General features: G+C 37.8%; 1 protein-coding gene across 3 annotated transcripts in view; it reads left to right on the forward strand.

The window, feature by feature from the left end:
- The window catches only part of BCAT1 (branched chain amino acid transaminase 1), a 101,208-nt gene that overhangs the window by 54,318 nt on the left and 23,421 nt on the right, over positions 1 to 23,469 (forward strand). For all 3 annotated transcript variants that reach the window (XM_077870721.1, XM_077870720.1, XM_077870722.1), the window contains exons 4-6: positions 1,822 to 1,932; positions 4,267 to 4,386; positions 22,681 to 22,844. In XM_077870721.1, the coding sequence (XP_077726847.1) occupies positions 1,822 to 1,932; positions 4,267 to 4,386; positions 22,681 to 22,844 (395 nt within the window). The remainder of the gene's footprint in view (positions 1 to 1,821; positions 1,933 to 4,266; positions 4,387 to 22,680; positions 22,845 to 23,469) is intronic.

Here is a 23,469-nt window from a genome sequence, read left to right on the forward strand (position 1 = left end):
TCAAAACAGTATGTTGATTTTTCTGGGTTTTCTACATATTTAGTCTTATCTATGTTTCATCATCTATGACAGTTTTATTTTTTCTTTTCAACCTAATGCTTTTTATCTGATGATTTGATATATTTGCCTTATTATACTTGTATAGTATTGAATTACAGTAGTCATAGGCAATTTATTATACCCCCACTCTGAAAAGGAAAGCTTAAATTTCATCATTAAACGTAATGTTTGCTGTGAGTTCATTGTAGATATTTATCACTTACCAAAGTTTCCTTCTTATCTGGGAAACTTAAAAATCTCAAATGAATGTTTAGCTTCATCAGTTGCATTTATTATATATCTAATGAGATGATCATATAGTTTTTTTAAATTATCTAAGCTGTTAACATAATGAATCTCATTAATTGATTTTTCTAATGTTAACCTCTGCTCCTGAGATAAATCCAACTTTGTCAGGCTCTGTTACCTTTTGTATAATTTTGCATCTGTGTTACTTAATGAGATAATCATATAATTTTTACATATATTTGAACCTACATGAGGTGCATACAATTTTAAAATTAAAGTGAAGTAAATGGAACCCAATGAATTACTTTCTTTAATCTCCAGTAATGCTTCTTGAATTAAAATTTAGTTTTGTATTAATAATATAGCCTCACAGCTTTATATTAGAAAGAATTTGTGTGACATTTTGCTTTCTATGTCTTTTTGTTTCAGGTGTGTTTCACATGTTCTCTACTGGGTCCAATCTGACAACCTTCTCTTTTAACTGAGGCTTTACTCTGGATACATTTAATAAGTTAGATATTTGCACTTAAATCTAATGTAGTGCCTTGAAATTGTGCTACATGATTGATTTCTTTTCTCATGTGAGCTGAGTTTTAAGGCTATAAGCTTCTAAAGGCCTATTATTCAGTTCAAAAATTTTCTAATTTCTATTATTTTTCTTGACTCATACTCTATTTAATGATGAATTTCCTCTTTTCCAAAATGTTGACACTTTGTAGTTCTGTTACTGATACTGATTTCTTATTTATGGTTAGAAAATATGTGAAAAGAGCACACATTCTGCAGGTGTTATGTGCAGGGTTCTGTATGTCCACTAGGTTAGTTTGTTGTTCCTGTTGTTTAAATTTTCCATATCTTTACTGAGTTTCAGCCTGTTTGTTCTGGGAGATATATAGAGAGCCAGTGTTAAAATTTCCCACTAAAATTGATTTTTCTCTTTTCTCTGTGTATATCAGTATGTGGCTACTTCAGAATCTTTTAACCTTCATGCCTAGTGGTTTGTGTCATGGGGGTAGGGGGCATTTTGAGAAAAGTGGCATGCCTCTAACATAGGAAGGTCTTGAGCTGCTTAGTTTCTGTGATTTGGGGGCTAAACCAGCCCTGGTCACATCTAGATTATCTACTATCCAGAGTTTGAATGAGCCAGATTAAATGAAAGAATGCATGGGTATTTAGGGCAGGGTGCCGTGGATTCTTCGCTTCCATTTTCACTATCTGGGCAGTTAGCCCATATTGTGTGATTGGAGAGGTTTTCTTCCCACCTCCATTGAGGTGTCATTTGGCAATATGGCTCCTGCTAAGTCAAGGATAACTTTAAATTCCTATCAGATTTTGGTACTAAAAGAACTTCTTTTTAGCCAGCTATAAGACCCAGGCTGTCAACTGTTGGCTTTTCTAGATTTAGCGATCTTCGGTTTATGCAACAGCTTGACATGATGAAGATAATGGGTGCCCATAAAAAGTCAATCTTTAAACACAGAGATTGTTTTCATTTAGTTATCCCCTGAGATTTATTTCTCTTTTTATCTTTAGTTATTTGAAGGATTGAAGGCATTTCGAGGAGTAGATAATAAAATTCGCCTGTTTCGTCCAGACCTCAACATGGATAGAATGCACCGATCTGCTCTGAGAGCCACTTTGCCGGTATGTAAGTTTAGGAGTTTCTTTTGTGTTTCTCTTGATGTAATGGGGGTCACTGAATTTACCTCAAAACAGATCATTGCTGAATACAGTTGAACAATGCAGGATTTAGGAGCGCTGACCTCCAGGGAATTGAAAATCTGTTTGTAACAACTTCTGATTCCCTAAAAACTAAGCTAAGAGCCTACTGTTTTCTGCAAGCCTTACCAAAACACAAACAGTTGATTAACACATATTTTGTATTATAGAGACTTGGTTCTTAGAGTAAGCTAGAGTAAAGGAAGTGTTAATAAGAGAATCACAAAGAGAAAATACAGTTATACTACTGCACTATATTAAAAAAAAAAATCTACATGCAAATGGACCCATGTGGTCAAGGGTCAACTGTAGTGAGATCAATACTCAGTACAAACCATATGAACATTTAAGTTACTTCTTATCTACTTTGTAATCAGTGAGGTAAAAATACAAGGAAATAACCAATACCACTTGGCAATTCCACAGTCTTTCTTCATGAATGTCTAGGTGTGTGTGGGGGGGAGGGGAGGATTAATGTGTATATAGGACATAATAGGATAAGGAAGAAAACTATACCTCAAACTAAAATAAGTAAAATCTGAAGACCCTATGAAATTTATAATATGTGAAGTGGAAAATATGGTGTGCCATGCAGATATTTTGGGAGTATTTTGCCTAATTGCTTTGGACACTAGCAAGTTTGCAGTAATTTAATTATTTTGATACTTTGCCCCCAGCTTATTTAATAAAAAGACATCAAAATGGTTTTTCATGCCATTGGTTACTGTCCATAACATTGTTAAAGAGCAGAATTCATTATACGGTGGGTTAGATTTAGATCCTAAGGCTCACGTCTAGGTAGGAGGTGTCTTAGATTATTTCCCTTCCCTGAGACATGACCAGTCTGCCTTTGTGAACCAAAGGAGTCTTTTTCTTCTTTTACAAATCCTGTGTGCCTAACTTTCAGGAACGTAGCCCAAGCTGTGCTTTGAAGAAGCCCAAGTAACTATTCCTTTTTAGCCAGGTTTTTCCTTTTCCTCCCTATTTTTGTAACCCATGTTTCACCCACTTCCTTCCGAGGCCATAATAAAGTACCAGAAGGAAAACGAAGGTAAGTTCTTTGGACTAGTTTCACTCTTGTGCCATTACAGACAAATTACCAGGAAGTACTTTAAAGTGGGGACAGAAGGAAAGGGAAGTAACATCTTTTGGACATAAGCTCTGCCATAAACTGTGTGATGTGGTTTTACATTCCTTCCCTGTTTAGTCATAACTAACTAATGTAAGCTTCAAGAAGGTATGTCTAAAAAAAAAAAAGTATGTGTTAAACATCTTAGTAGCACCTTTGTACCTAGAAGAAAACTCAAGCCCTGAGAATTTAAATTACTTCTTCCACAGAGTAAAGGAAGAAGTAAGAGAGTAAAGGAGTAAAGCAAGAAATTGGGTGCAAGTCTTCTTAATTCCTAGTCAAGTTCTATTTCCACTAAATCTTCAATGACTTAGGGTGATGATGTGTCCTATATGATTGGCGATCTCAATTTCTATATGTGCTGTGATTGCTGTTGTAAGTTCTCATTTAAGTAGCCAATTCTTGATGTCATGAGTTGTACTCGGATGTGTGTTTCTGACTCGTTTCAACTTTGGATAACCCTTGACATACATTTCTGAAAGTACATTTCTTTGCCCTGTTAAGTGAGTAGAAGCGACTTATTTTACAAACTGTCACTTATCTAGTATATGAAAACCTTTTTCTCCTTCGAAATAAACTGCTCTTTGCCCATTTTCTTGTTGGATCATCTGTGTCTTTCTCACTATCTTAACATATTCCAGTTAATGATCCTTGATTAGTTATGTGTTGGAAGTAACTTCACCCAATTTGTTGCTTCTTAGTGCAGAGTCTGCTTAAGGACCCTCTCTCCCTCTCACACTTCCCCTTCCCAATGGTCTCGCACAAGCTCCCCCTCTCTCAAGTAAATAAATCTTAAAAAAAAAAAAAAAACCAACTCTTTTCTACTTTAAGGTGACCAAAGTTTTAAAAAAATTTTTACTTTATAAAAGTCTTAATGTTTTATCACGTTTAAATGTATAATCCAGCTATAGTTGATATTTGCTGTGGTAAAGGGAAAGGATCAAATATTTTCTTTCTTCTATGGAGATAATCCATCATCCCACCATAATTTTAGAGAAAAAAAAAATCACAGAAAAAAATTTGTTTTTTATTATTACTGCTTTTTTAACAGTCTAAAGCTTTCATGAGGATCATTTCTTATTGCTACAGTGAAGGAAAAACACTATTCATTATGATTTCCGTTCTTTCAGGTATTTGACAAAGAAGAGCTTTTAGAGTGTATTAAACAGCTTGTGAAATTGGATCAAGAATGGGTCCCATATTCAACATCTGCTAGTCTGTATATTCGTCCTACGTTCATCGGAACTGAGGTACAAATTGACTCCCTGTTTCAGGCTGGGCAAGTTATCATCATTTATTCATATGTGAAACTTCTAGTACATAGTTTGAAATAGCCCCCAGTAACACCATAAGTGACTCTTTTCTCCTGATTATCAAGACCAGGTGTCAGCAAACATTTTCTTTAAAGGGCCAGCTGGTAAATATTTCAGACTTTGTGGGCTGTATGTTTGTTTGTTTGTTGTTGTTGTTTTTATGGGCTGTATGGTTTCTGTCACAATTACTCATTTCCACCATTGTGGTACAGAAGCACCACAGTTACCAATGTCAATAAGTCAAAAAATGAGCAAGGCAGCTTAATTAAGATTAACCAGTATTTCCTCATATTTTCCTGAGTTTCCTCAGAGACATTCCTCAATGTGATGTCTCTTTTCTTGACAGCAGTTCTCCGAGGCAGAAGTGGTGATGGTTTTGAAATTTGGAGGAGGGAGAGCTTCTGCTTTTTATTTTCAGTTTTCTGAAGTCTTGGGATTACTAAGGAGTGGCAGTGGAAGGCCCTATTCCTCCATAGGAAGTGTTGAAAATGAAGTTCACAGTGGGAGTTAGGGAAGGATCTTGAGAGCTAGAGTCCTAGCTTTAAACAACATGGCCATAAGATCTGCTGGTAGGTCACAGCATACTGATGAGTGCCCTTGAGAAAGGACATGCATGGAGAAGCTAAGGCTATTTGTGTGGGTTGAGTATGTTCTATAAAGACCCTATCACTTGTCTCCTTCCTCTTTTTAGGCAGCTGTGGTCTTATATGGAGGGATAATTGAGGTGGGGAGGCTGCGTGTGGGTGACAAGTGGAGGGACTGTGGCATATGGAGATCTTTAGGAATAGGGAGAATGAGATGGCAGTCTTTACTATAATCTCATCATTCTGCTCTCTACTAGGTAATTGTATGCCTACCAGGTTCTCTACTCTGCCATCTGAATGCAAGAAATAGGGAAATATGTAAGGCCATAGAATAAATACCTAAATGGTCCTTTGGAATCCTTTTGATGCCTTTTGAAAGACTATTAAGAATCTAGATAATGAATTTTGTGAATTGAGGTCTCCCTAACAAACTTGAAAGAACTGGGACAATTAAAAAAGTTATCTACTCCTTATGTCTCTGACATTTTAATATTAACGAACTTTTATTTTTAAATTTTATATATATTTTTCAGTTTTTATATTAATTTTAGGATAGGAAGAAACCATTTTTAAAGGTTGTTGAAACATTGTTAGTAATCTGGGAGCCCTGTCTTGCATTTATTCTGAAGTACTTTCTCACTCTAAGATCTGATTCTTCTATTCTGAGTTTGTTGAGAGTTTTTGTCATGAATAAATATTGAATTTTGCTGATGCTTTTTCTGAATGTCTTGACATGATTATGTGGTTTTGTCCTTTAGCCTGTGATTATATTTATTCATTTTTTAGTATTAAAACAACCTTGCATTCCTGGACTAAATCCTGTTTGGTTACAGTGAATAACTCCTATTAAATCTTGTATTCAGCAAGTATTTTGTTAAGAATTTATGTCAGTGCTCCTAAAAGGTATTGGTCTGTGGTTTCCTAGTGTATTTAGTTCTGTGATTTAGTAAGTTGTTAGGGTTCCAGAATTCTATTATCTAGAGTCAGATAAGCTTTTAAACCTGATTTTATAGTCCAGCCTGCTGTCACAATAATCCTCCTTATTGGTGGTCTTCAACTTTTTGCATTTGAATCACCCAGGTATGTATGTATATATGTATTTTTAGAGAGGGGTAAGGGTCAGCGGGAGAGGGAGAAAGAGAATCTTAAGCAGACACCACGCCCAGCATAAAGCCTGACATGGAGCTCAGTCTCACAATGCTGAGATCATGATCTGAGCCGAAATCACGAGCCGGATGTTTAACTGACTGAGCCACCCAGGTGCCCTCATCCAGGAATTTTTTAAAATACATATTGACTCCAATCCCCAGAGATTCTCATTGAGTAGGTCAGAATGGTGATTCTGATGCCTGCCCAAATTCAAGAATCTCAGAGACAAAAGCTGTGTCAAGTAGTTCTCTCCCACTATATCAACTTACCTATTTGATTATGCTTTGGACCTCAGAATCAAGAATTTTTTAAAATCTGCTTTGTAAGTAGTAAGTTAAGAATCAAAGGAAATAACTGATATCATTTGGTGAGTCAGCATTATTTATGTTTGGTTGGTATATTTATATCAAGTAGAATTTTTCTAAGTAAAGGTACAGGCAGAAAAAACAATTACTTATAATTTGGAAATGAGCCTAATACAAATAATGCTCTTTAAAGCATATGGATTTAAACATTCGTACACCACTCAGATGTTATACAATCTAGTCTGGTAATTTTTATGCACTGTCTTTTCATGGTGGCTGCATTTGGTAAGTGAGGTACTGGCTGGAGGATTAGTCCCGGTGGCTCCCAGTTCACTGGAATTCTTTCATCAGAGATGACTAACTTTTGCTGGCTTTTTCTTTCCTTTTTTTTTTTTTTTTTTTTTTTTTAATATTTTATTTGGGGTGCCTGAGTGGCTCAGTTGGTCAACTGTCTGCCTTTGGCTCAGGTCATGATCTCAGTGTCCTGGGATCGAGGCCCACATGGGGCTCCTTGCTCAACAGGGTGTCTGCTTCTCCCTCTGCTCCTCCCCACCCCATCCCTACCCCACCCCCTGCTTGTGCATGCACGCTCTGTCTCTCAAATTTTTTTAAAAGATTTTTTATTTATTTCAGAGAGAGCACAAATGGGGAGGGGGCGGGTAGGGGACAGAAGGAGAGGAGAAGCAGGCTCCCCACTGAGCAGGGAGTCCGACGGGGTGGGGGGGATCCTCTCAGACCCTGAGATCATGACCTGAACTGAAGGCAGGTGCTTAACAGACTGAGCACCCAGGTACCCTTTTCCCAGCATTTTTAGGTTACTTGAGTTTCTTGATGGCTCTGTATTGTCACTGGCTTCACAGAATAAAAGCTCACCTCTGTATCAGTTACCTGATATTTTGGTCTTATCTGCTGCTGGCTAACATCCACATTTTTCTCTCATGTTCTTTTCATGGTTAGATTAACTGATTAAGTGGATCTTTGATCCAAGAAGTATTTTTGATTTCTCTGAATGAGCACATATATGTTGGGGTAATTTACTAAGTGATATTACCCCCTCCTTGAGCTCATGTTCTCAATCTCTATTCCTGGGTGTGGTATTCCCCTGTGTGTATAGAATATTCAGTATTCTACAACAAGTGTATTTGTACTGAGCTCCAGCTCAGATCCAAATAATCTAAATTTATGGAGCCAGGATCAGAGACTCTGCATTAAAACAAACTCTCCAGGGATTTCTTAACTACTTTCAAGAGTATCACCATCTCAAGCCTTGTGAGAGAATTAACTATACGTCTAGCAGTTTTTACTGCTTTATTTGTTCCAGGGATTGCAAACTGGTACCAGGTAGAGATATCTCTTTCTCTGAAAGCTCAGCTTCATCCCAGGGGTAGGGTTTTGTTTTCACTTTCAGGGGCCATGATATAATAGTCTAATAATTATTCCTTCTCATGCCCAGTACAATTTGGTAGCTGCCATGTAACAGAGTGGTTCTAATGCCAACTTTTGAGTTTCATTGTATTTGCAAAGTGTTCTTTTTTTTTTTTTTTTAAGATTTATTTATTTGACAGAGAGAGAATAAACAGGGGAAGCAGCAGAGAGCAAGGGAGAAGTAGGCTCTCCACTGAGCAGGGAGCCAGACATGGGGCTCAATCACAGGACCCTGGGATCATAATCTGAGCTGAAGGCAGACACTTAACTCACTGAGCTACCCAGGTGCACTGAGTTCTGTTTCTTGACATGTTTTATAATTAACTGACCTTACATTTTTACAGATTTACATAGGTATACCTCTGTATGAATATTTTTGTGCAATTCTTCATGTCTTTCAGGCTTCTTTGATAATGATTGGATCCATTACTAAAATCCTTTTAGATTTAGGATTATAATAAACACAATAGTATTTTATTGGAACACTTATAATTAGCCTATTAATATGTAACCAGTGGGTAGAGATTGCCAATAAAAAATACCAGGCTGCCAGTGGGTAGAAATTTAAAAAACAATTTTTTTCTATAAGGTCATATTATTAAAATACTAAACAGCACATAAACCTCTTGTAATAAATTTTAAATTAGAGGATAAAATCATTCACATTACCAAAGGATTTCTCTTTAAAAAGGAATTTTAGCATCCCTTTAATATCTTCTGAAATATTTATAGGTAGGTAGAAACAAAGAGAAACTGAAAGCTAGAGTGCTTCAGGCTACTGCTGGTTGTGTCTACTGGAGATTAAGATAAAATCTGAAAGCCTAATATTTAAATAAAGAACATTTACATGAACAGTCTCTAAATTTTCACTTTATCAGACAAGAAGCTAAAATTATATGGCTGTCAGGCTCAATACTGGGTACCGAACAACCTTATATCTTTGGAAGCTGGGTTTTGCTGATTTTAACATGTTTTATGCAACTTCATTCTATTTAGTAACTCCAAGCAAGTACAATTATATAGACATACAAACAGACACAGGCTTTATTTCCTCAGTGATTCTAGTAAGTGTACAGGTGCTTTGACCATAGTCTATAGCAAAATAAGCACAACCACAGAGACTCTGAAATCCTCTTGTGTGATCATGGCTCTCGGCCTTTCACTCTTCCAGTTTTGCTCAGGGTCTTCTCATCCCACTGGAGATAATTAAAACACTGAATAATAGCAGGGCTGAGAATCAGTGTCACGGAGAAAGGTTGCATCTGATGGTCTCCAAGTCAGCCCACCCTGCCCCTTTGATACGTCCCTGGCTGACTGCCACAGATCCGCAAGCTACCAGCAGATTTGACTTTTTCTGTATTCCTAGACAAACTAACCTTGGCTTATGTGGAAGGTGATAAATCTGTCCTATTCAGTTAACTCAGGCTTCTACATTCAGACCGCCCCAAATAAACTTCTGGAGTTGAGCTCAACTAGAGAAGCAGTCTGCTTTTGGTTAATTCCAACCTCAGATGCACAGAATACAATCTTAACAGTGCAGAACATTTTCAATCACTTCACATAAACAGTTTCCCCATTCACAACTTCTGGAAATCTTTCAGGATGACGTTTTCATTAGAGCTCGCATTTATAAAACTCCTGCTGCCAAATGGTCCACTCCTTGGTTTCTGGTTCACTGCAGAGGGAGCTTAAGGACATAAATTTCATAGACATGTCTTTCTTTTCCTTTTATCACCTTGTAAAATCTTTATATTACACATATAATGTAACGTATAATAATAACAGTTCCCATGAAAAGAATTCCCTTTATTCACTGTCTTTATTTATGCTCATACATCTTATATCTTCTTTTCTCTCCACAATTAGCCTCTATAAATGAAAGAATCTGAACAGATTTGAAAACTAGGTATAGCAGCAATTTGTGATCATATAACTTGTTTTGTCCACACTTTATTTACTTATTAAAAAGATTTTATTTATTTGACAGAGAAAGAGTGAGCACAAGCAGGGGGAGCGGCTGGCAGAGGGAGAGAGAAGCAGGCTCCCTGGCAAGCAGGGACCCAGACACAAAGCTCAATCCTAGAACCCCAGGATCATGACCTGAGCCAGAGGCAGACGTTTAACCAACTGAGCCATCTAGGTGCCCCTTGCTCACACTTTTAATGTATTCTTTTGCAATCCTATTTGAGATAGATATAGATCTATATAGATACAGATTCCTTCATTCATTTGGCTGCTTATAAACAACATTAAACTCTCATTTGTATAACCCTGTTAACATGTTTCAGTTGTTTTCAGCCCCATCTAAGTATCTTCAGACCTTGAATTTGTTTTTAGAGATCCAGCTTATTTGCATTGATGGTAGCCTGTGATAATCAGCTTGTTATTATCAGCTACCATCCACTGCTGCCAATGGGCAGCCTCTCGAGGCTGTTCTTGTCCGTTTCATCCTTATCATACAGGATGATTGTTGTTGTCTTCAGTTTTACTCTTGGAGTTGTGGTGCAGCTGGTTACTACCTCTCAGTTCACAGCACTTCCCATCATGGGCGCTGATGTTCTGCTCTATGTTTCCTTATTCCCTTCCATCTTCATTCCCTACTCTGTTCTCATCTCCTCCTCCCCTCCCTGGAAATCATCTCATGTATTAAATGAATATTCTTTCAGTTTGTGTTTTTAAGTGTATCTCTTATTATATGCCTGGCATTTTAATTTCTACAGATGGTTTTGTTCTATAATTCTTACATATCCTAATGTGTCCCCAAGGCACATTGTTTTTCATTTCTGTGTAGGTTACTATATGTATATCCAGTCCATAACATCTGACTGCTGGAAAGTTCTCCAAGCTGGACACCTGCCACACTCGCCCCAGTTCCCTTCCTGGGATTCCATTTCCCTGCTACCTTATATAATACTGCAGGGAGCATTGACGATATACAACTCAGAGAATTCTTGAAAGAGTTAGTGTTTCCCAGCAAGATGTGCTTGGCCTGTCTTACTTTCACAATCCAGGAAAGTTCTGCTTTTCAGGGAAGTCCTGGTTCTTTTTGATGAAATATAGTCGCTTGTCTGATGCTGTTGCCAGCCCTTAGCATTATGAAGCTCTCCTAAATATCAGGCATGGTGTGTGTGAGTAGGAGCTGCTAATACCATTTTTGAAATGAGGAAACAGCCCCAAAGAAATGCAATAAGAACCCCTGTACTCTTAGCCTGTGGGGCGGAGTCTAGGGACACAGTGCTGTGCAAAAGCCCCATTTCTGCTCTCAGGGAACTCAGTGTCTGGTGCAGTAGTCCCTTTTCATAAGAGAAACCCACAAAATGAATGTGTACTGACAATCCTGACAGAGGGAGGTCCATGCTGCAGAGATGTGGAGTGTGGCTCAGTAACAGCGGTCAGTGTGGAAAGGTAGTAGACCAGACTCCTAAGATCTTTCCCATCTTGTCTAATATTGGTCCACCTTTGTGTCGATTTCCTTTCCTTCTCTAACAGCTTTCCTGCTATCCATTGTATTTGATCCAACCACTCCAGATATTATAATATATATTTTGTATTACATAAACACTATCATTCAATACATACACATGTTATAGAACACACACCAACATCTTATGTTCAGTTATAATACTTCCAAGTTTAGGAATATCAGTTTTCACATGCAAACTTGTCAGTCTATTTCTGGGATTTTATTTTTATTACAAATTTTTTAAAATTCAGGTATAACTGTCAGGTATAGAACATAATAATCTAATACTTGCATATATTGCAAATTGACCACCACAATAAGTCTAGTTACATATGTAGTTACAAAAATTTTTTTTTATGACAACTTAAAAGATTTACTCTTCTTAGCAACTTTCAAATGTACAATATGGTATTATTATCTATAGTCAACATGCTGTATGTTACCTCCCCAGGACTTATTTTGTACCTAGATGTTTGTACATTTTGATCCCCTTCACCTATTTCTCCCATCCCTTACCACCTGCCTCTGGCAACCACCAATCTGTTCTCTGTATAAATGTATAAATGAGCTTGTTTTGTGTGTGTTTTCATTTTTGTTTTAGATTCTAAATAGAAGTGAGATCATTCAGTGTTTGTCTTTCTCAGTCTGAATTATTTCACTTAGCATAATACCCTCAAGGTCTATCCATGTTGCAAGGCTGGATTCCTTCTTTTTTCATGACCAAGTAGTATGCCATTGTATGTGTATACTACATTTTCTTTATTCATTCATCCATCAGTGGACATTTAGGTTGTTTCTGTGTCTTGGCTATTGTAAATAATGTGCATTAAGCATAGGGTTGCAGATATCTTTTTGAGTTCGTGTTTTTGTTTTCTTTGGATAAGTACCCAGAAGTGGAATTGCTGGATCATATGGTAGTTGTATTTTTAATTTGTCCGAGAGTCTCCATACTTGTTTTCCATAGTGGCTGCACTAATTTACATTCCTACTAACAGTGCACAAGAGTAGTTTTCTGGGATTTTAGAGGAGCGATTTAGGGGAGGGAAAACTATCTGGTAACAAGCTCAAATATTACCAAAGATATTTGAGTTGGAAAGCTTCCTCTCCACTCTCATTCTCATCCAGAGTTCCACAATTGGCCTCCTTCCAAACAATTCCTGTTGCCAGCTTTTCTTACATCCTTCCAGAGGTATATATTCATACTTTTACGTGCGTACTTGTGTTTGTACATTAAATATTATCCTTCTTTTACGAAACTGGCAATAGTTCTTTGCTCAGGTTCCCAGACTCAAAGATTTTTACACACACATTCACATATACACACAGAATTTAAAGAAAATAATAAATACAAAAGTCTGTGCAACCAACACTCAGTTAACATTAGAATATGACTAATACAGTTGGGATTAGAAAATGACTAATGCCATTAAAATATTTTTGAAATATTACCCTTTCTGAAATATTTCTTTCTTGATTCCTCTTCTCTCCCCAGAATCAACTGGGAGTAGTATTCCATAGTTCATTCTTTATTCTCTCTTCCTTTTATCTCCTACCCCCAAATATGGGATGATTTTATTATGGATGGACAATCGATATATTTGAGTTTTGGCTATTATAAATCTGTGCACATGTCTTCTGATGGACATATGTACTTCTCTTTGGTACTTAGGAGTTAAATTGAATAGAAGGATATATGTGTGTTTTGCTTTAGATACTGCAAAACAGATTCTAAAATGCTTATACTAGTTTATTCTTCCATCAGCAATGTATGAAAATTCTATTTGCTTCATATCCTTGCTAACACTGGTAATATCTTGTTAATTTTACCCATTCGAATATATGTAGTCTTATTGTTTTAATTTTTATTTCCCTGAGGACAAATTATGTTGAGCACCTTTTCATATGTTTGTTGCCTATTAAAAATCCTTTTTGGGTAGCCTGGGTGGCTCAGAGGTTTGAGCATCTGCCTTTGGCTCAGGGTGTGATCCCGGATTCCTGGGATCGAGTTCCGCATTGGGCTCCTTTGCATGGAGCCTGCTTCTCCTCCCTCTGCCTGTGTCTCTGCCTCTCTTTCTGTGTTTCTCATAAATAAATAAAATCTTAAAAAAAAAAGAAAAGAAAAGAAAAGAAAATCCTTTTAGGAAGTATTTTTGCAAGTCTTTTGCCATTAAAAAATGATTTGTCTTTTTAATTTTTTTCTTTTTATATTCTAGATATAAATCTTTTGTCAGAGATACATTTCACAAAGTAACTTTCCATTCTGTGACACATCCTTTGTCAGATAAACGTATTGCAAATAGTGTTCCAGTCTGTGGCTTGCTTTTGTGTCTAGTCTTTTTCAGTCTTACTGGTATCTTTTAGAGAATGGCAGTATTGGGGCACCTGGGTGGCTCAGTCACTTGAACATCCAGCTATTGGTTTCTGCTCAGGTCATGATCTCAGGGTCATGGGATCAAGTACCACAGCGGGTTCCATGCTCAGTACAGAGTCTGTTTGAAGTTCTGTCTCTGCCTTTACCCCCTCCCCTCTTTCCAAAATAATAAATCTTTAACAAAAAAGAAGTATTTATTTTTAATGTAACTGAATTTATTTTTTTCTATATATTTTGTGGGTTTTATGTGTTTTAAAGAAATTCTTCCTTACTCTGAGGTTATACTTCTGTTTTGGAGTTTTGCTTTGTCATTTAAGTGAAATTCATTTGGGAATGCCTGGGTGGCTCAGTGGTTGAGCGTCTACCTTTGGCTCAGATCATGAACCCAGAATCTGGGGATTGAGTCCCGTGTTGGGCTCCCCCTGAGGGGCCTGCTTCTCCCTCTGCCTATGTCTCTGCTTCTCTCTCTGTGTGTCTTTCATGAATAAATAAATAAAATCTTAAAAAAAAATAAATCCATTTGGAAGCAAACTTTGTATGAAGGATTCAGTTTTCCTTTTCTCCATATGGATACCACATTATTACTATTTATTGAGTGGACTAGCCTTTCTTCCCTGATTTATAGTGCCAGCTGTTGATATGTTAAGTTTCCATAGATGAAGCCTGTTTTTGGCTCCCCAAATGTACCTTTTCTCTCTTTCTCTCTACATTTGTGTTTGTCTTCTTTTTTTTTTTTTTTTTTTTTTTACACAAATGGCAGCCATACTGTGAACAATTTTTTTGTATTACTAATTTGCATTCGAATTTGTCTTAAAGATCCTTCCACATCAGTGCATACAGATCTACCTCGATTGTACCCATTTTCTTAGCTGTAAGGTACTCATTCATACATATTTACCACTTAGTTGAATATAGGGTACCATAAATTATAAGTAACAAATTGTTTTATGCACCAAAATGGAAAAGCATCGCCAAACTATGATGTATTACTTTCCTAACAATCCTGATTGATGAATTACTCATACTAGCTTTTTTTTTTTTTTTAATGGGTGTTTTCAGAGGACATCTGCAATTCTTCCTGCCATCATTTATACTGCTCAGCTTGTGTTAGGCATTTTTAGCTTTGCATGTATCTTAATAAAAGTGAACACAGCTTTATATTCATATGGATTTCTTCTGCCAGAGGTCTCATGAGAAGACTGGTTGATGCTTTGCAGGAAAATATTCAGTTGCATTTGTTCAAGGTTACTACAAACATTATTTGACTAATACCAAATACATGTCCTGCTCCTGTTTTTGCACCTTTCTATGCAGTAATTTTTCTTTTCAGTGCCAAATCTTACTGTAACTTTTTAAAGAGATTTTAAATGGCAAACTCAACATGTATGGCATCACCAATGGCCATAAGCCATTGGAAGTACTATCAGTATGAACAGCTAATTCCGAGTCTGGTGATGCCAGCTCTGCCGTGAGGACTACTTAGCCAATAGTAATTGTAAAAATGCTAAGTCTGGATTTCAGACATGTTAAATGTGAGAAAAAACAGACATCTTAGAATTAATGAAATAAGGTTGCAGAATTTATGCAACCATTATGTTTATATAACAAACATAAGAATAATTAGTAAATTGAATAAAATGAGACAGTTACATTTGGGAATCTTGAAAATGCAGACTTTCTTCAAGGAATTCATGTTGTAGACGTATTCCCCCTAGTTCACATGAAGATGTATATTCAAAGATACTTATTGCAACTCACAAAATTTTCTGACAGTTTGGATCTGAATATGAAAGGAGAAAGGTCAAGTTTTCCTTTCCAGGGCCAGAGCACCTGGATAAGTGACCATTTGTTGGATGGGGAAGAGTGAGGGAAAAGGTTTTTCTTGCATATTTGTTGGAGCAGTAATGGGTAGAAGCTAGAGTTCAGTTTTGGGCATGGTAACTTAAGCTTGAGTTATCAGCTTAAGTTGATAAATTCTAGATTAAATTCTAGATCTACAAGTCTGGAATTCAGAGGAGGGTTTGGAATTTAACACATTCTAGTGTTTAACATATAATACCTTTAGAGTCAAAGGTCTGAGCGAAGTTATGAAGTGAAGAATTCTAGGTACTGATGAAAAGAAGGTGAGGACTAAGCCCTGGGGCAGGCCAGCATTTAGAAAGAAGGGAGATCAAAAGGAATCAGCTAAGAAGTCTGAGAAGTAGCAACCTATAAGGTAGAAAGAAAAATAAAGAGGGCTTGGTGTATCAGATGCCAAATAAAGGATGTGGAAGCAGTGATCAGTTGTGGCATATCCTGCCCACAGGACCAGAGAGGTGAGGCCCAAGAACTGACCATTAGATTTGGCAACGTGAAGGTTCTTGGTAAAATGGTTGTTCTGGAGTGGGACATGTGGTAAAGGGAATGTGTTTGTTTTAGATGGGAGATACTATGGCATATTTCTAAGCTGGTGAAATGATCCAGAGGAAAGGGAAAATTAATAAAATATTTAAAAGATTTCCCAAGCTCTACTTCTGACATGGTTCTACTTCTGAGGGTGACTATATAGGCAGGCAGTAATGTGTGACTAGATGAAGTTGACAGAAGTAGAGTGCATCTGTTTCAAACAGTTAGTTCTTAGGGCTTCCTTGAGTGGAACCTCCTCTCCCTTGCATCAGTCCACTCAGGATCTCAACTTGGTCAGCTGGGTTGGGACCTGCCTATTTGAGGAGCATCTTCATTGCAGTTGTCAGCTCCCTCTGTTGGTCTAAGTTGTCTCTCTATTCCAGGCCCATTTTGTGCTTGGCCCAGTCAATTGAACAAAACTAGCTGGAATCACAAAGTCAAATCTGAGTCCTGAGGCTAGGTCAGTGAGGAGATCTTGGTTTTGAGACCATTCTTGATATAAGGAAAATGCTACAGGAGCATTTTCCTATCCTTTAGAGAACGGGTCAGCAAACTTTTCCTGTGAAGCCAGGCAGCTACTCATCTCTGCTTTGTAGCACAAAAACCTCAATAGGCAACACATAAATGCATGAATGCACGTATTCCAATAAGACTTAAAAAAAAAAAAAAAACAGGAAGCAGGCTAAAGTTTGCTGACCCTTGATCTAGTCATTTCAGAAAGGGAAATGAAGCATGCTTTTTCTAAGAGTGACTCATTCTGGCTCTTCTGGGTACTTCCCTATCAAGTTTTTTTAACCACTTGTTTAATAATCCATGCTAAAATTTCTATTTAGGGTTGATTTCAGATATACCAAGCTGTATTTCCCAGGGTATTGATATAATAATCTTGTCTTTTTCCCAAGCTCTCTCATTTCCCACAATTTCAACATTGAGTGTTGAATGTAAGTTCCATGGTCCCATCTATAGTCCTCCTAATGTCACCTTCGTGTTTTGCATGTTGTTTCATACTAAATTTATTTACCACTGTTACTATTATAAGTGAGTATTTATAAAAACAATAATAATTGCTATTTGTTGAATGCTTGAAAAAGAGGTACTGGGTGCTTTCCACAGTTTAACTTAATTCTTGCATCGATGCTGTAAGCAGTTACTATCACTGCATTTATATAACCTTAGACAAGACAGGTAGGTGTTCTTTTCTCCTTATCTTTAGTTTTCTTTTAACTATGTGTTTTCTAAATTTTATGGTCATTCTTATTAAAAGCTAAAAAAGAGTACTAGCCTTTCTTTTGTCAAGTGTTAAATATATACTGTCTTTCTCTTTGAAAGGCCTGCGATCCCCTACCCATTTTCCAGCCTCAGAAAATTCTGGACATTAGCTTCTCTCATGATATTCTTTGAATGTCTCCATATGATTTCTGTTAGCTTAGAGGTCAGCACTGAAGAAAATAAGGCAGGGGACAAAGGAACATTTTCTCTGTAGTGTCAGTGTGATATAGGATTAACATCATTTTTTTTTTTTTTAAATCAAAGTAGCTCAAATATGGCAAATAAGTCATCTAGGTTGTTTTCACAGCTCCTTTCTATAAACAACTTCTTACTAAGATGAAGAGTCATTCAACAAATATATAGCAAACCTGGTATAACCAACACACAATGTTCTGTGTAGGGGACAAAGATGGCCTTGCACTTCATGGAGTGTAGAGATTAGCAAGAGGTAAAGAATTAAATATTTGTTAAGAAAGCGTGATAGACATCTTATCTAAATGCACAGAAGTGCAGGATGCTGTAATAGCCTATAACACAAGCACCGAACTTTGTGAAGAGGGCTCATTTTCTGGAATGACATTTAAATCGAGATTGAAGTATATTACTTAGAAGGGGGTGGGGGGTCTTAGCTCTGGCTGCCATAACAGAATACCACAGATTGAATGTCCTAAACACTAGCATTTATTTTCTCACAATGCTGGAGGCTGGAAGCCCAAGATCAAAGTGCCAGCAGGATTAGTTTCTGGCAAGGTTTCCCTGTAGATGTCCACCTTGCTGTGTCCTCAAAGAGCCTTCTCTGTGTGTGGAGAGACTGAATTGGAGAGCAAGTTCAGAGCTCTTGCTCTGATGTCTCTTCCTCTTATAAGGACACCAGTCCTGTTGGATTAGGGCCTCACCCTTTTGACCTCATTTGACCTTAATGACCTCCTTAAAAACTTTAGCTACAAATGTAGTCACATGAGGGGTTGAGGCTTCAGCATGTAAATGCTGTGGGTAGACACATTTCAGTCCATAACAGGGGACAAGGATAGTGTTTCAGGCAGGGGGAGTAGTTCAGGAAAAGATGAAGAGGCAGGAAAATGATGAGGTTTGAGCTTGGGGTACGTAGAGTGTGAAGGCTGTGCTTAAGGCTGTGGTAGAAGGAAGTGATGCCCCAGCTTGAACTCTTTCCAGAGTAAGAAATGTTGGGTACTTCTCTTACTGTTTGAAACTTTGATATTAAAAAAGGCCTGGATTAAGAGAAGATCTAGAGCTCAATAACTGAAACTTTGGACAAATCATTTGTTTGGAGCTTCAGTTTCTTCAACGTAAAAATAGGAATGATAACCCTTAGCTTCCTGGCTTGTTGGATTTGGTAATATAACAACTGTGAAAGGTCTTCAAAGTCAAAAACTATAATTATTGAGGGTTTTTAAATATTTCACCAAACCAACTAGTTTTTCCTACAAAAATTGCATGAATTTATTATTCCTGCCTTTTGTGGCTCACACACTCAAGGCCTTGCATGGACCCCTGGCCCTCTCCATATATGGCATCTCTCAGTACAGTATTCTTTGTTTTCTCCTCTCCTCTTTTTGAAATAATAAAAAAAGTCATGTCACTCTTTCTGAAAAACGTTCCTGTCATTCCCAATTATCTTATTTCTTCTGTCCCATATTTGTCTTGCTTAATTAAACAGAATTTTTCTCAGGCCTCCACACCACCACTGTGCTTCTCTGCTTCCCATGCCACAACAAGGACTAATAGTACCTTTCTCAGCTCCTGGAACACTTTGTGTGATCTTTCATATAATCTCTAAAATTCTGCCTTTTTATACATTAATTTTCTGACTGACTCAGAAGTGATTTTCACTGGACCACATCACTTTATTTTCCATCGCACCCAACTGTCTTGTTATTTTGTGCAAAATATACATGTACTTAATACCTTTATATATGTATTTGTGAGGTACAATATAAGTAAGATTAGTATCTTTTTGTACACATCAGAATTTCAAGTTAAGTCAATGTGCTCTCTTAAGAAGTTGTATACTTTGCATCTGTGAGATTTTATATTCCTTGTTTTCCATGGTTGTTTTTTTAAAACCCTCTTCAATTCCTTTTATATTGAAATAACCCAGGAAACTAGAAAAAGGAATAAAAAAATGTTCATAAGAAAATGAGACTTGTTGTAACTGATTTACACAACTTATCAGATGTTCATATTTTCTCTTTATGTAGAACAGAAGCCTGTGTCATCATAGCAGTATGTTTCCTGCCATGTAATTAATATTGTAGAAGAAATTACTCTTTTTTTTAAATTTTTATTTATTTATGATAGTCACACAGAGAGAGAGAGAGAGAGAGAGGCAGAGACACAGGCAGAGGGAGAAGCAGGCTCCATGCACCGGGATCCCGATGTGGGATTCGATCCCGGGTCTCCAGGATCACGCCCTGGGCCAAAGGCAGGCGCTAAACCGCTGCGCCACCCAGGGATCCCAGAAATTACTCTTAATTGTAGCAGTAGCACGGAATTTAAATTGCTTTCCAGGATAGAAAGGAGAATTAAGACAAAACAGATAATGGTTCCTGAGGCTAGAAACAGACCCAATGCCCAAGCTCCCTTCCTGATGCAGTTGCCTTTTATATATTTTCACTCTTGAAGCAATGTGACAATTTGCAGAAAAGTCACAGCATTCTTTTCATGAGAAGATGATCGATATAAGTAATCATTTAAAGATGAAGGTGACCAAGCTATGATCCACAATAGTCCTTGAACTACTTGAAAAACACAGACAAACTGTGAGTTAGCTTTGCTTAAATTTCGGAAAATAAAGTGTTAGTACACATAAACATGTTTTTTCTTTGCATTGAAAAATTCTCGTCTATTATTTACCTGCTTGCTAAGAATAAAAGTGTTACATAAGAGTTTGCTCCCCCCGCCCCCGCGCCCCCCGGCCCCCCCCCCCCAGAGATATAATGCAAAGATTATTCAGTTTTCCATCTGCGCTCTCTATACCACCACCTAGTGGAATAAATGCCAGTTTACCTGTCAATTAAAGTTGGGGAAGGAAATGAGTAAGAGGAAATTTATCCCACAACAAAATTTCCATGATGACGAGTTCTTGCTTTTAGTATAATGCAGGTTGTGAAAAATACATGAGTTCAGAGTGCATAAAAATCCAGACATTTGTGTGGTATCGAATTAGATACTTATGAGTTTGTCCACAAATAAGCAATTTTACTCAGAAACTTAGAAGCTAGATAAATTACTGAGGCTTTGTCCTGCAGATTGTATTTCTAAGTTATCTTGGGAAGCTTCTCTTTATTACTCCTCATAAGAGTCCATAAACATTTTCTTTTTAAGTGTTATGCTTCAAAGCTCCTCTGATATGAAAGTATCGTTGTATTTACTTAACTGATAGGCACATAAAAGTGTGGAGATAAGTTGGTCAATTTTTATCAAAGCTGGGAAGAAAGACAGGAATGTATTTTTCTAATGTTCTCTTTCCCAAACAATAAAATCAAAAATAGGCAAATGAAGCTTTAAGACTTTTCATTCTTTACTGGTAGGGAAGTCCTGTCCAACCCTAACTAAGAACAAACCTAACAAGTAAAAAACCAAAACCCGTCGTTGCTTGCTGACTCTGGCTGTCCAAGCCTTTCTTGGTCTCATGGCCCCATGGAATGCAAATGGAATCATCTTCCCATTTTCTGAGAGTTGCATGCCTTTCAGATGGTATCAATGTGCACATATACAAACACATTTTTTATGCCCATGAATATTTTACCTACCTGATTTTTGATGATCTGAGGATAAGTAGTGAGTGAGGGACCTTGGGCCAATGGGTAGTAGAGGGGAGATATAATGAAATTGAGGGGAAAAAAAATGTTCCTAGACTCACTTTTAGCCAGTTCATCAAACAAAGCCACAAAATCAACTGGAGTTGAGTCTCTTCTTATTCTTTTTTTTTTTTTTTTTTTTTTTAAAGATTTTATTTATTTATCCATGAGAGACACACAGAGAGGGGTAGAGACACAGGCAGAGCGAGAAGCAGGCTCCATGCAGGGAGCCAGATGTGGGACTCCATTCCTGGGACCCCAGGATCATGCCCTGAGCTGAAGTCAGAGGCTTAACCGCTAAGCCACGCAGGCGTTCCTCTTCTTATTCTTACCATGACTGACTCTTACCTCCATCTACTCAGAAAGGACTCTAGTGAAGACTGGACATAAGCATTTTATATCCTGAGACTCTCATTGTAATAGTCCTATTTTCTTATTCCTGATGGTCTTGAATCGCATAGAATAGCCCAGTGACCTTTTTTGCCTTTATAATATATAGCCCTCAAAACTTTCAGACTTTTAAGTTTTCCCCCTCAGTAAGCAACTGACTACTTACTTGTAACTCTTTCTGTGCAAGAGACAAAAACAAGTTTTGCATTGTTGGCTTATGATTTCCCAGTGTTTGTGGGAAAGACCATTTTCTTTTCCCTTTTTTTTTTTTTTTTTTAAGATTTTCTTTCTTTATTCATGAGCGACACAAAAAGAGGCAGAAACCTAGGCAGAGGGAGAAGCAGGTTTCTTGTGCGGAGCCTGATGTGGGACTCCATCCCAGAATCACACCCTGATGCAAAGGCAAATGCTCAAACACTGAGCCACCCAAGTACCCTGGAAAGACCATTTTCTATCTTTGTCATCATGATATAAGTTCCTGAGTCCTTTACGCTCTGGCTTTTTGGGGGATATTTATCTCATCTGGTATCTTTGCCTCTAGTGAAGCCACACTCTTGTTGTCTGCTCTGTGTGACAGCCAGGTGTGGTAATGGCACACTCACCTCTACGCCACCACCTGCTGGAGGCCCCGGGCATGTCTTAGAGTGGTTAGTAATCTGTGAACACAGAAGGGGAAGTTGGAAAAGCAAATATTACATTTCCTCTCCAAAGACTAAAATCATGTCTGCGTTCTTTCCCTTCTCAATTCCCAATCAATGCAACATTGCAAAGTGTTATATAGCTAGTTGTCAAAAATATATTTCTCCTCTCAAAGCCCTACTAACAACAAATTTTGACAAATTTGCCTTTCCCCTAAAATCATAACTAAGAAGGCAAAGCAAAATGAAACCTCAGCACTCCATTCTTTGTGTTTTCTTAAAAGACCATCTGGCTTTGTGTAACTTAGCTTTAGAAGTAACAGCTCCTGTGCTTTAGACGGCCCCTCTGGGAGACAGTTACAGATCTATTCTAGACTTTGACTGGTGTCTACATTTAAATTAACAGTTGTGTGTACTTTTCTCTATCGCAGCCTTCTCTTGGAGTCAAGAAGCCTACCAAAGCCCTGCTCTTTGTAATCCTGAGCCCAGTGGGACCTTATTTTTCAAGTGGAACCTTTAAGCCAGTGTCCCTGTGGGCCAATCCGAAGTATGTGAGAGCCTGGAAAGGTGGGACTGGAGACTGCAAGATGGGAGGGTGAGTGAGTCTGTGTTTCTGTCTAAAGAAAGGAGTCCTTCACAGCCACTGAGTTATTGCCATCTCAAATCAGTCTGAGTATGTATGATAATATTCAAGTTGAAGTGCCTTTTTTTTTTGTTTTGTGTTTACTTTTCAGTGTTAAATTGTGCTAGTTCCGGGGCACCTAGGTGGCTCAGTAGGTTAAGCGTCTGCCTTTGGCTCAGGTCATGATCCCGGGGTCCTGAGATCACACCCCATGTTGGGCTGCTGCTCAGCCGAGAGTCTGCTTCTCCTGCTCCTCCTCCCTGCTGTGCACATGTGCACGCTCTCTCTTTCTCTCTCTCTCTTCTCTTAATAAATAAAATTTTTTAAAAAATTGTGCTAGTTCAAGGGATAACCCATGGCCCTTTATAAGGGAGAACCATCAAATGCTCTACAGAGGCAAGAACTAAAATAACTAAAGCAAGAATAACAGTGCTTTGAATGCACTGCCCCTGGAGGCTGGTGCTCTGGCTGCAGGCAGGCAGGTGCCCGTAAAGAGCATCTGGTGCTGGGATGGAGGCTCTCAGTTGGCTCCGAGGAGTCCTGTCTGGGGAAGGTGCCCGCTTCACTCAAGTGCTGTCTTCATTGCCACAGATTGTAG

This window comes from Canis aureus, chromosome 25 (assembly GCF_053574225.1).
Source record: "Canis aureus isolate CA01 chromosome 25, VMU_Caureus_v.1.0, whole genome shotgun sequence".
In the NCBI taxonomy this organism is placed as follows: domain Eukaryota; kingdom Metazoa; phylum Chordata; class Mammalia; order Carnivora; family Canidae; genus Canis; species Canis aureus.